Raw genomic sequence first — 12,364 nt, forward strand, 5'->3', positions numbered from 1 at the left:
TCAGGGGGCTCTGCCCCACTCCCAGCAGCAGCAGCTGGGTGCAGGACAGGAGCTGAAGCTGCTGGTGGATCCATCAGCCTCAGCACTGGGCAGCCTGGGCTGTTCTGAGGGCTCCTTGGTTAAAGCACCAGCTGCTGAAGCTTGGAAAGCAAAGCTTTGGAATGGCACCCTCCTTCACTGCTGTGGGACTCAGCCTGCCTTCTGCTGAAACCGCCCTGCACATGAAAGTTGGGTGGCTTCTTGGACTTGGCAAACCTTAAAGGGAAGGTAGTGCTGTTCTTTGTTGAATATTCATGAGGAACTAATTTGTGCTCATGTTTCCAGATTGTGCTTCAGTCTGGGTGGTTTTTTTGTCTTGCTTTTTTGTTTTGGCTTGCTCTGTTCAGCAGCCAACAAGCTGTTAGAAGCCCTGGCTTGACAATCAGAAGGGATTTGCAGTTCATCCTTCTGCTTTTCAGTTATATGCTAATTAGACAGAGTGGGACGTGACTGGCAAGCCCTCTTTTTAGTGGCAAAAAATGCCATTCTCATGCTGCCTTCCTCACAGCAGCAGCTTTCTCCTGCCAGAGCAAGCCCTGCTCTGCACTCCAGTGTCCATCCCAGCTGTTGCTCTCGATCCCCTCGATCCTCAGGCAGAACTTGGTGCTCTGTACTCCTGTGTGCCCCTTCCTGTCCATGGGCACTGGCAGAGGAGGATGCACTCCCTAAAGGACTTGCTGTCTGCCTCTAAGCTCCTGCTGCAGAAGAAGGCCTTTCATTGCTCCCTCCAGCAGATAACCCCCCCTGCTGCAGGGTGGGCTGTGCCATCCCACAGGGCACTGCCCAATGTGAGCTGGTGGCAGAGCTGCTGCATGGGTACCAGCTTGAGGTCTCCCTGTGGCTACAGGCTTGTGGTTCTGCAGCCATCTGCATGGGCACCATGGCCACCCACAGCTCATGGGTTTGTGGTCAACAACCTTGCTGTGCTGAGATACCACCTCTGTGTGCCACCTCCACAGGGGCAGCCATGCTCTTGTAGGCTGGGTTTGGAGCTGGCTTTCCATCCCCGGGGTGTCTCAGGACCTGATGCTGGCATGGTCATCCCCTTGAGCTGCCAGAAGCTGCAGCAGGAGGTGTGAGCTGCAGACCTGCTGTGCAGCATCAGCTGCCAGTGCTCTCAGTGCAGCTGTGGCTCATTGCACTTGGGGTTTGGTGGCCCCTTGTTAGAGGAAGGAAGGCAAGCCTGGGTTCCTGGCTGCATTAGACGTAGCATCTCATGGCACAGGCAGACAACCCAGAAGTGTGACCTTACAGACACGGCACTTGCTGCTTCACCAACGCTTTTGCTTCCCTGGGTCTGGATTTTCTTATCAGGGGTGTTAGTCACAAGGGTGGCATTTTGTTTTGACAGTCCTTCCTGGCATCAGCTCCACAGCTCCTCTGCTGCCTACAGTAGGTTTCCCTCTCAGAGGACTCCCTGCTCCTCTGGATTTGATGTGGATCTCTTTATCCTGAGGCATGAATTTGCTAATGTGGAGTTACAGTGCATTTTCCCATAGTAATTGTGCTTTCCCAAAAGCGACAAACATGCAAGGATTAGAGAAACAGGACTCTTGTGGGGTGAGAAATCCTTTTCACAGGAGGCCAGCCAGCAGTAACACTTGCCCACCTTTTGTCTGAGGTCCCCCTAAGAAACCAGTGTCCACTGACATGAGTGTGGTGCTGACAGCGAGCTGCTCCTCCAGCAGAGGCTGAGATGGCCATTGCCAGGAATGTGAGTGCCTTTGCCCTTCTCTGACAGATGCTGCCCATGATGGGCAACATGGGGAGCTGTGTCAGCAGCCTACCAGTGTCTCCCTGTCTGCCCACCAGAAAATAACCTTTACTCTTCCAGAGGCAGAACAGCAGCAGCCACTGTGAGTGATGGGCTGAGAAGAAAGCAGACAGTTAGGTAGGGGGTAGCTGTGCTGAGGTGGGGGCAAACCATGCTGAGGTGGGGGTTAACTGTCCTGAGCCAAAGTACCAGGTTAGGGAGCCCCAGAGCATCCCACTGTGTAGGACATCCTGTTAGACAGACTGAGCAGTCTACAAGTGGAATGGGGAAGCAAAACTTCATGGCAGGAGAACTGTCTAAAGAAACAGAAAGGACTTTATTTAGGAAATAAAACTTTGCAATCACTGGTGAATTCATGAGGAAAATAACTGGTAGCCATCAGCCTGACAGGGTCTCTCTGCTCTGTTCTGTGGTGGCATTGGGTGTGTTTGTTTAGTCATGAGTTTCTGAACGAGGGCAAGAGAACAGGATTTCAGGGCTTTGAGGAGATGGTTGTTGAAGATACCATTAATTCCAGAGGAGGTCAGGATTTCCTAACTCTGCTTTCCGCTTTCTTGAGCTTTCAAAAATTAGACAGAGGATTTGGACATCCCTGTGGTATATGTATATCATATTTCTCAGCTGCTTGGAGGCTGCTGCCAGGCTGTAATTTCTTTATTTTAGCAATTCAACTGCCTCTCGGTGATCACTGACAGCGCAGTTACCATCCAATGTAGTTATTTGTCAACCTGGCTTCTACTCATGGTTGTCTCTTGATTGACAAGGTCCTCTGTGGTTTCATTGATACTATAAAAGCCATGAGCAACCAGCCAGGTCCTCCTCTCCTCCCTGCCTTCTCTCTGGGTTTCGCCCTCAAGTGTCTCCTTTTGCTCTCACTTTACACTTTCACCCTTTCACGTTTGCCAGTGCAAACAATTCTTTTTGTTATAGGAATTCCTTCATAAAGGCTATTTTTTCTTAACTAATCAACCCACCCTTCACGTTTGCATGCCTGTGGTAGGCACATCTGAGAATCAGATCAGGTCAGGAAGAACCAGGCTGTTTCAGGGGACCTGTGAGAGGTGAAGTCTTCACACTGTGCATTGTTAAACATTTTTGTCTGGGGCTGTGTTCCTCTGGGCTGTAGTCAGGGTTGGCACTGCCCAACAAAGCTTGTGCAAGCTCTGACTGCAAGGTTTGTGATCTCTGCACTGCTGCTAGCAAAGGGATCCATGGCTGCTTCTGCTTTCATTCTGATTCTTTTCAGAAACATCAGATAAAAGCTTCAAAACAGAAAACAAAATCTGACCAAATCTTTTCTTATCCCGGACACGTCTTTGACATTCCAGTATTTGCCCAGTTCTTTCTGAACCACCTGAACTTTTACAAGTGGTGAATAGGTTTTTGATGTGTTAATCATAGAATCACAGACTGGTTTGAGTTGGAAGGGACCTTAAAGATCATCTACTCCCAACCCCCCTGCATGGGCAGGGACACCTCCCAGCAGCCCAGGCTGCTCCAAGCCCCATCCAACCTGCCCTTCAACACTGCCAGGGATGGGGCAGCCACAGCTTCCCTGGGCAGCCTGGGCCAGGGTCTCACTACCCTCACAGGGAAGAATTTCCTCCTCATGTCTCACCTCAATCTCCCTGCTTCCAGTTTTAATCCATTCCCTCTTGTCCCATCCCTCCCTGCCCTTGTCCCAAGCCCCTCCCCAGCTTTCCTGGAGCCCCTTCAGGCACTGGAAGGTGCTCTAAGGTCTCCCTGGAGCCTTCTCCAGGCTGAACACCCCAACTCTCTCAGCCTGTCTTCATAAGAAAGCTGCTCCAACCCTTTCATCATCTTAGAGCTGTGTGTTCTTACATTGGGGGTTCCAGAACTGGACACAGTACTCCAGGTGGGGTCTCACGAGAGCAGATGGGAAGAATCCCCTCCCTTGACCTGCTGGCCACCCCACTTTTGGTGCACCCTGGGACATGAAGGGATTGTCAGGAGGAACAATGGGTGGGCTTTTGCCACAACATTAACACAACAAAATACTTCAGTGCTGCTGCCAGGAAGTATTGCCAGAGCCTGATCTTGAGGTGTAACTAAATCCAGTGCAGGCAATAGATTGGGAAGGCAAAGCAAATGGAAATCAGCCTCCTCTTATGATTGGGTCAACAAGAATTTTTCCATAGGAATGTTGAATTGCACATAAAATTGTGGTGGTGTTGCATGTTCTTATCTGGGAAATACTGTAATGGGTTCTGCTTCAACTCTTGCATCTCCAGGAAAGAAAGAAGAAGTTTGAGAAGGATGGTGAGAAGTTTTATTCCATGCTGGATCGCCATTTGCACTTATCGTCCAAAAAGAAGGAATCCCAATTACAGGAGGTGTGTGTGGAGTCTTCAGAATTGAGTCCACAGGCAACACCACCAGCTGCTCTAGGTTTTAAAAAAGGGGAGAAAAATCATCCCTTTCAGTAACCAGTTAAAACTGCTAAGCAGTTAAGTCTGCCTTAAGCCCATATTCCCTGGATGAGCCCAGGGAAATCAGAACAGAGTACTCCTGAGCGCGTTGCAGAGCAGTAGGGTTTTTATGCATTGTCAGTGCTAGTTCTCACCTTACGGTGTAGGGCAGTGCCCAGCTACAGCTGGGGACTGGCCACCCTTTCCTCTGGCTTGGGGAACTGATCTGGCTGAAGGGTAACTGGTTATTATGCATTTTGCCAGCAGTCTCCTGCCTAGCTGCTGGTGGTTGTGGCAGCAGACCCAGGGTGGGGGTCAGGCCAAACGTGTTGCAACAAGAAAGGAAAGGCCTGGCTGTCTCAGACCAGATCAGAGTAGCTGGATCAAACCAACTCTGTCAAACCAGTTGTCAGATCAACCTACAAGCATCTTTGCAAGGCAAAAATTGTGTGAGCTGTGGTAACACAGCACTGCCAAGTTGTCCTGCTCTGGAATTGCTGGGCTTGGGTTGCAGCTGGAGTGAGAGTGGCCTGGTCCTCACTGCTGCAGGGCTGGGGGAGGAGAAGGAGCTTATGCTAAAATTACATATATGCTTTGAGAGAGCCTTGAGGACAAAGCCTTGCAGAGTGGGGTGAGGTTCTGGATCCATAAATGAAAGGGAGCCAGAGAAGGGCAGACCTGAGAAGAGTGGTCAGTGTTTCAGTCTTCTGGTTCTGTGTGAAGTGTTCAAAGCCTGGACTGGACACCTTTGGTAGGGTTTATCTTAAGTGAGATAAAGCAGAACTACTTGTGGGCTGAGAGACAAATGCTAGTCAAATATTGTCAAGCTACATGTGATGTGTTTTCTTTTTTCATCCCTGCCTCTTTCTTCCAGGCTGACCTTCAGGTTGACAAAGAGAGACACAATTTCTTTGAGTCTTCCCTCGAATATGTGTACCAGATACAGGAAGTGCAAGAGAGCAAGAAATTCAGTATTGTTGAACCGGTAGGAGCTTCCTTTCTTTCAGGCCTTGTTGTTTGATGCTCAGATATGCTGCCTTGCTGACAGCCACAGGAAGGGATGAATTACCAGGTTGGATTTGGTCCTGGGGTGTTTTGTGATGGAGCTAGAGTTAACCTTGTGCACTTGGATTGCTGCAGCTTGACAGCCTTGGTGGTGTTTGCTGGAGCACCATGAAGCCACAGACTCATGTCCATAAGTCGATCCTGAGGAACTGGCTGGGTGCTGCAGGTAGCTGAGGTCTTGTCATGAATAGTTAGCATTGTTCCCTGGTGCAGTGGTGCCAGCTCACGGCTGTGTGCAAGGACCCTCTCCTGGGTTGGGTGGCTCTGCCCTGGTGCTGGATGTAGGTTTCATGGACATCAATCTGCAGATCTGCTCTTGTTCTCCCTGCAGGGTCTTTCATTTTGGGTGTGTTTTGTTAAGAGAGATGTGTGGGTGGTAGACCTGGGCTTCAGGGACATTGTGGTGGATAAGTCGTACTAAAACTTGCAACAGTCCAAAATGGCAAGAAACCCCCCCCCACACACATTTTTATATATGATTTCTGAAACTATTTTCTGTCTGTCTTTCCTCTGATTAGAAACAGAGAAGTCAAATCTGTGTCCTTTCTCTCCTCCACAGGTGCTGGCTTTTCTCCACAGCCTCTTTACTTACAACAACCTGACAGTTGAGCTCACGCAGGATTTCCTCCCTTACAAACAGCAGCTTCAGCTCAGCCTGCAGAATGTGAGTTCCTGCCCAGCTGAAGAATTTTTTTGCATGTGACTTCTATTCTCATTTGTATTTCAACGTGGCAAAATAGACTGTCCATGTTTGCATTATGGGAGGTGCAGATAAAGTTATTTCCTTCTCATTTCACACGTTATTTTCTCCTCCCCTACACAAAAGAGTGTGCAGGGGCAGTGTTTTTTGAGAAGGGGCTATTGCAATTGTGTCATTTAAACTTGAGCATAAACAAGCCTGAGAATTTCTTCAATTTCATGAGGCTGGAATTGTACACATCTTCTAAAAAGTCCTCCAATCTTGGTGTTAGTGGTGTTGGCTTATTGTGTGCTTTGGTAAGCTCCTCCACTGGCTAAGTACACTCATGGGATAAAATACCTGTGTCCTGTTTCTTTTCTCCTCAGTCTTTCATGGCTGGTCCTCATTCCTGTGGCACAACAGCCATAAATCTGTGCCAAGCTGAGTTTTCTGCTGCCTCATTAATTGGTCTAAGCGGCATTCTGTAAAAATGCCTTGGGTTTGTGCCCCATGTTGACATGAGTCTCTAGAAATTATTTCATTAAGCAGTGCAGCATGAGCTTTTGTGGAATCAAGGCCTTACGAGAATACGCCTGGTGTGAGGAGATGTGCAGGTGCTCCTTCTGCTCCACCTGCCCTTAATTTGTGCTCAGTTCTTTTACTGAAAGAACAAATGTCCCCCCAGTCGTGACCCCTCAGCACCGTTTCCATGCACAGTATGTTAAACCTTGTCTCCTCAGGCACGTTTAAGAGCCCAGTGTTCTTTTAGCTGGAGTTTTCTAGTCAATTTGTGGAGTGGCTTCTTCATTTTGTACATTGGGGGCCAATTAATTTCTGCCAGAGCACCTAAAATTTAACCAGGAATACCTGAAGATGCTTTTTTGCTCATGTTCAGATGTGCTGCTTTTTTGTTTTCTCATAACAGACAAGGAATCATTTTTCCAGCACACGGGAGGAGCTGGAAGACCTGAAGAAGAGGATGAAGGAAGCCCCCCTAACCTGCAAGCTACCTGGGCAGCCGACCATCGAGGGGTATCTCTACACTCAGGAGAAATGTAATGACTCCCCTCTGCACCCAAACACGCCACAGAGCCCAGGCTGCCCTGCCCGTAGCCTGCTATGGGGGCTGCACTGGGCTCCCGTGCCCAGGCCAGCTTTAGCCATGGCATCACAGGGTGCCAGGCAATCACTGGCAGCTTTAGCTGCCAGCTTCCTCAGCACTGCCTCACAGCTTTCTCTGGGTTCCATGAGCCATGTGAGCAAGGAGCTAATTGCCCTGCGCTCAAATTAGATGAGATTTATTACTCCATTGTAGCGCTGGAGAGCCCGGAGCTCTGGCAGATTGTACCTTGGCTGCTTTGGCCAGGACCAACCTGGTGTCCTGCCCAGCTTCCCTCTCACAGCGTCTCTGAGCACAGCTCAAGTGTTAACCAGCCCTAAGAGCTGAGCCACTGAGGGAGAAACTTGTTGTGATTCTGTGCACAATCCAATCAAATCAAACCAAATTCAGTCTTTCACTAGTACCCCCTGTAGCTTTCCATGGGCATGAGCCCTCAGGGGACTAAAGCTGGTGTGCAGAGCTGTGGCCTCTGGGTCTGCAGACAGCTTACTTTTGGAGCAGTTAATTTTTGGATTATATATAGAAATGTATTTCTACATATATGTATGTTTATCCTGCTTTTAAAAGCAAACACGTAGACAGTAATTTCAGACAAACAAATGTTGCGTGTTCCTGCATGCCAGTGAGTGTTTGCTGCCTCTGTTTCTGTTTCCCCTATAAACTGAGTATGAAGAGTTGTTCCTCCTGACAACTGCAGCTTTAAAACAAATTACAGAAAACACATCACTTGAAGTATTTAATATAAAAGGGTTCAGGTAAGACAACAAAGACAAGTGACAATAAATCTAGTGTGATATAAATAGGAACTTTAGGGTGTTTTAAAGATGCTGTTGTCTTTACTGCCAAGTTTTCATTAAGAGGAAAAAAGACTGGTGTCTGTGTGAAAGGAGCATTCAAGTCACACAGGATCCTGCCAGTGTAGATCTTGGCTGGACACAGCCAAACCAGCCTGGCTTGTGACCAGAGTCCCACAAATGCCTTTTCACCAGCAGTGTTTTGGGAGGGTGCTGGAGGTGGTTGCTGCCCCACACACCTCTCTCCTCTCATCCTTTCCTCTGCTCCCTTTACTCTGCTTGTCTCCTTCTCTGCTCCTTCTTCTATGCTCCTCTCCTCCCCTGCTCCTTTACTCTGCTTCTCTCCCCTGGTCCCTCTCCCCTGCTCCCTCTCCTCATCTTGCTCCTCCTGGCTGCTAGTGGAGATGCTGGCACGGGGGATGTCCCTGCAGGGCCAGCTGTGTCTGTCCCCAGAGAAGTGTGGGAATTGCTGGCCATGCCCTGCTGGCTGCATCTAAATGAGGTGCCATCTCTGACTCCAGCTTCTCTTGTGTTTCTTCAGGGGCACTGGGCATCTCCTGGGTGAAATATTATTGCCAGTATGAAAAAGAGGCAAAAACCTTACGGATGACACCCATGGACCAGAAGCCTGGAGCTAAGCAAGTGAGTTTGCTGGTCCCTGAGACGTGCTGACAATGGGCTGGGTCCCAACTCTGCAGCTGTGGAAGGGCTCCTGGCCATGGAGCAGAGGAGTGGGCTCCATGCCCCCCCTGCTTGGCCACACAGGGCTCCCCTGGTTTGGTACAGCCTGGAAAAAGCCCAGCTGTGAAGAGAGATTCACCTTCCTCTCTCCCAGATGACCTGAAGCCCTGCAGGGTTGGGCAGCAAAGATGGGTTTGTGTCACACGAGTGTTCTTAGGGCAGTGGGGACTTCAGGTTGGGTCTGGTGTGACATTTCTGCCTTCCTAGACAAGCCAATTTCCACATCTATCCATGCAAATGGGTGGTGAACCTGCAGCCTGGTCTGCACATAGCCCTCTGGCAGGGCTTGCAGGCACTTTGAATTAAGAGAGGAGTGCTTCCAAAAGCATCATTTCTCTGCCTTTGCATGTTTGCACAGTCACTGGTTTGTGATGTTGAGCTGGTTAGCAGTGCGAGGAGAGGAGGAGAGGGCAGTGGCTACAGCTCAAAACTGTGCTGAAAGGCAAGGAGTTGGGAACTGCTTTCACAAAATGCTTTGTTTTTAAGCAGTGAATATGTCTGGGAGTTCCCTGCAGTTCCTTGGCGTGACAGAGGAGGGGCAGGATGCAGGCCTGGATGATGGGAGTACAGCAAGTGCGTCCAGCTGAGTCCACCCGCCCTCCTCTGCCATGGAGTGATGTCCCTCAGGGACTTCCCAGCCAGCCTTGCTGTTCTCCAGCTTGTGATCTCATGGTCTGTTCTTTGGCAGCCCTCTGCCTGCTGCAGCAAGAAAATAAAATGTATTTTTTGGAAGCCCTTGGCAGAGACCTTGGCAAAGGAATATCCAAAACATTGCCTGGAGAGATCTACTGTCATCTCTGCCGTAAACATGTCTAGTAAGGCTAATTAATGCAGGGTAGGGGCTTGTAAAAATGTAAATTAGTCTCCTTCCCAAACTTGCAGTCTGGTAATCTGCACCTTCAGGTCTCTGCTGGACGCACAGCTTCAGCTGCCACAATTACAAGGAGTGCTCATAAAACCCCCACACAACCAGGACACACACAAAACAGCCAGGAGGTGATCATCATGGCCTGTGAACTGGACATAATCCTGGAGGAGGCTGTCCATGCCACCAGGCTGTCCTGGATCTGCTTGATCCACTTCTGCCAGAGGTCCTGCAGGAGCAGGGCAGTGATGGCCAGGGTGATGAAAACAGTCCAGGTTTGCAGACTCAGCCCTGGGGTCTGGTTTGTTATGAGGTCACCTGTGTGTCTCTTCAGGGTTCCTGCAAGGTCGTTGAGATCTCACCATCATGTTACAAAGGGACTCTGCTGTAGAGTCAGTGAATTCCCCTTTATTCAAGGGCACGAAGTCAAAAGGCCTGAGCACAGCCCTGCAGTGCCAGCCTTTCTTCAGGGTGCATCTACTCCAGATTTGGTTGGTTAGGTGATCTTTAAGGTTGCTTCAAACCCAAACCATTCGATGATGATGATGATGAGGTTTCTACAAGGTATTTTATGTAAAGTCGTTTGGCTCGTGAATGCTATGGATTAATGGTAGCTCTGATTAACTCTGCTAAAAGTTAGAACCCAGCTGTGTCAGATGACAAGCATGGTCCTGGCCCCAGAGACCAAGCATGTGCCCCATGAGGTTGTTGATAGCAGTGTTCCTGCTCGGTGAAGGCAAAGTGCCTGTTGCTGAGGTGTTTAACACTGTTTTGTGGGGCAGTGCCCTGAAGTCTAGGACATTTTGTGGCTGAGTGGAAGCCTGGCCCACAGAGCCTTTGAGCTCTGTCCTCATGGATAGTGGGAAGGAGCATGTGTGCTGCCGGCAGCAGTGCCGTGGGATTGGCCAGGGCACCTGCTGGAGCCCCAGAGCTCTGCAGGCAGGGCTGGGCTGGGCTGGGCTGGGCTGCAGCCCAGGGGTGCTGAGGGACCCAAAATCTTCTTCCGTGTTTCTTTCCTCTAACCCTGGCTTTTGTTTTCTCTTCAAGGGCACCTTAGACCTGACGCTAAAATCCTGTGTGAGGAGAAAGACAGACTCTATAGACAAAAGGTTTTGTTTTGACATTGAAACTAACGAAAGGTGAGAAGCTGAGCCCTCAGCTGGCCCCCAGACAGGTACACCCCTGGAAAGCTGCACGAAATCCCGCTCTGCTGTTTGTTGAAATAACCCTTTTCCTTCCTTGTCCTGCCCGTCCCTGGGTGCACCCTGCGCAGGTCTGGGACCATCACGCTGCAGGCGCTGTCGGAAGCCAACCGCAGGCTGTGGATGGAGGCCATGGACGGGAAGGAGCCGGTGCGTGCGGGGGGAGCTGCTGCTCCGCGTGGATACGCTGCCCAGCAGTGTCCTCTGCTGGCGGGTCCCGAGCTGCTGCAGGCTCCTTCCCAGGCTGGCCGGCACTGCCCTCCCTGCCTTCCTGGGAAGGGGGGTGCCCTGCCCTGCCTTCCTTGGAATGGGGGTGCCCTGCCTTCCTGGGAATGGGGTTGTCCTACCCTGTCTTCCTTGGAATGGGGGTGCCCTGCCTTCCTGGGAATGGGGGTGCCCTGCCCTGCCTTCTTTGGAGTTGGGGTACCCTGCCTTCCTGGGAATGGGGTTGTCCTACCCTGTCTTCCTTGGAATGGGGGTGCCCTGCCCTGCCTTCCTTGGAGTTGGGGTGCCCTGCCCTGCCTTCCTGGGAATGGGATTGTCCTGCCCTGTCTTTCTTGGAGTTGGGGTGTCCTGCCCTGCCTTCCTGGGAATGGGATTGTCCTGCCCTGTCTTCCTTGGAGTTGGGGTGTCCTGCCCTGCCTTCCTGGGAATGGGGTTGTCCTGCCCTGTCTTCCTTGGAGTTGGGGTGTCCTGCCCTGCCTTCCTGGGAATGGGGGTACCCTGCCCTGCCTTCCTCGGAATGGGGGTGCCCTGCCCTGCCCTGTCTTCCTTGGAATGGGGGTGCCCTGCCCTGCCTTCCTTGGAGTTGGGGTGTCCTGCCCTGCCTTCCTGGGAATGGGGTTGTCCTGCCCTGTCTTCCTTGGAGTTGGGGTGCCTGGTCACCACTGTACAGGGGGTTTCATACTGTTCTGCTCATGGCACAGCTTGCCACAGAGATCTGGGTTTTCCCCTTTGGAGCTCTGCTGCATTCCCTAGTCATGCCAGACTCCCTGAGGGCTGTGGCCTTGCTGGGTCCCTATTTCTGTCCTCAGCTCACTCTTCCACCTGCAGGATGGAATTTGTGTCCGTCCGTCCTCTGAGCAGCACTGGTCAAGTCTGCACCAGTGTTTGCCCACCTTCCTGGGCCCGCTGGGGTTGCCTTCCCTCTGCCAAAGCACAGACTCCAGCACTTGACAGAATTCCCTGGAAACAGGCAGTGTGATGTGGCTGGGGAAGGGGCTTGGCAGGGACTGGCTGAGCTGCCCAGGGTTGTTTTGCTCCTGCTGCTGCTGCAGGATGGGGGTACATGGGCACAGGGAGGTGGGACTTGGGCACCCTCCACAGCATGCTCCTCCTGCTCCGTTAAAGAGGAGAGGACGTGGGAGAGTGGGGAGGGTCACTGTGCTCGTGCTGGCAGCCAGACCCTCAGGGGATGTTCTGGGGCTCAGTTGGTTTCCAGGACATGTGATGTGTGAAGGAATGGCACCCCTTGTTTGTTAGTAATAGAAAAAACATAACAAGGTATTTTTATATGGGACGAAGGACTGTCGTGACACTTGAATTTTTAAAAGCAAGCAAACAAACTTGGAGTGTTGTGTCCAGTTCTGGGCTCCCCAGTTCCAGAGGGACAGGGATCTACTTGAAAGAGTCCAAGGGAGGCTACAGGGATGATGA

The 12,364-nt window shown here is 51.0% G+C and overlaps 1 protein-coding gene across 3 annotated transcripts in view; it reads left to right on the forward strand.

The window, feature by feature from the left end:
• The window catches only part of OPHN1 (oligophrenin 1), a 61,846-nt gene that overhangs the window by 25,503 nt on the left and 23,979 nt on the right, over nucleotides 1–12,364 (forward strand). For 2 of the 3 annotated variants that reach the window (XM_051630287.1, XM_051630288.1), the window contains exons 5-11: nucleotides 4,066–4,167; nucleotides 5,117–5,227; nucleotides 5,867–5,971; nucleotides 6,912–7,041; nucleotides 8,442–8,542; nucleotides 10,554–10,645; nucleotides 10,780–10,858. In XM_051630287.1, the coding sequence (XP_051486247.1) occupies nucleotides 4,066–4,167; nucleotides 5,117–5,227; nucleotides 5,867–5,971; nucleotides 6,912–7,041; nucleotides 8,442–8,542; nucleotides 10,554–10,645; nucleotides 10,780–10,858 (720 nt within the window). The remainder of the gene's footprint in view (nucleotides 1–4,065; nucleotides 4,168–5,116; nucleotides 5,228–5,866; nucleotides 5,972–6,911; nucleotides 7,042–8,441; nucleotides 8,543–10,553; nucleotides 10,646–10,779; nucleotides 10,859–12,364) is intronic. The other variant, XM_051630289.1, reaches the window with a different exon arrangement.

This window comes from Apus apus, chromosome 12 (genome assembly GCF_020740795.1).
Source record: "Apus apus isolate bApuApu2 chromosome 12, bApuApu2.pri.cur, whole genome shotgun sequence".
NCBI classification, from domain to species: domain Eukaryota; kingdom Metazoa; phylum Chordata; class Aves; order Apodiformes; family Apodidae; genus Apus; species Apus apus.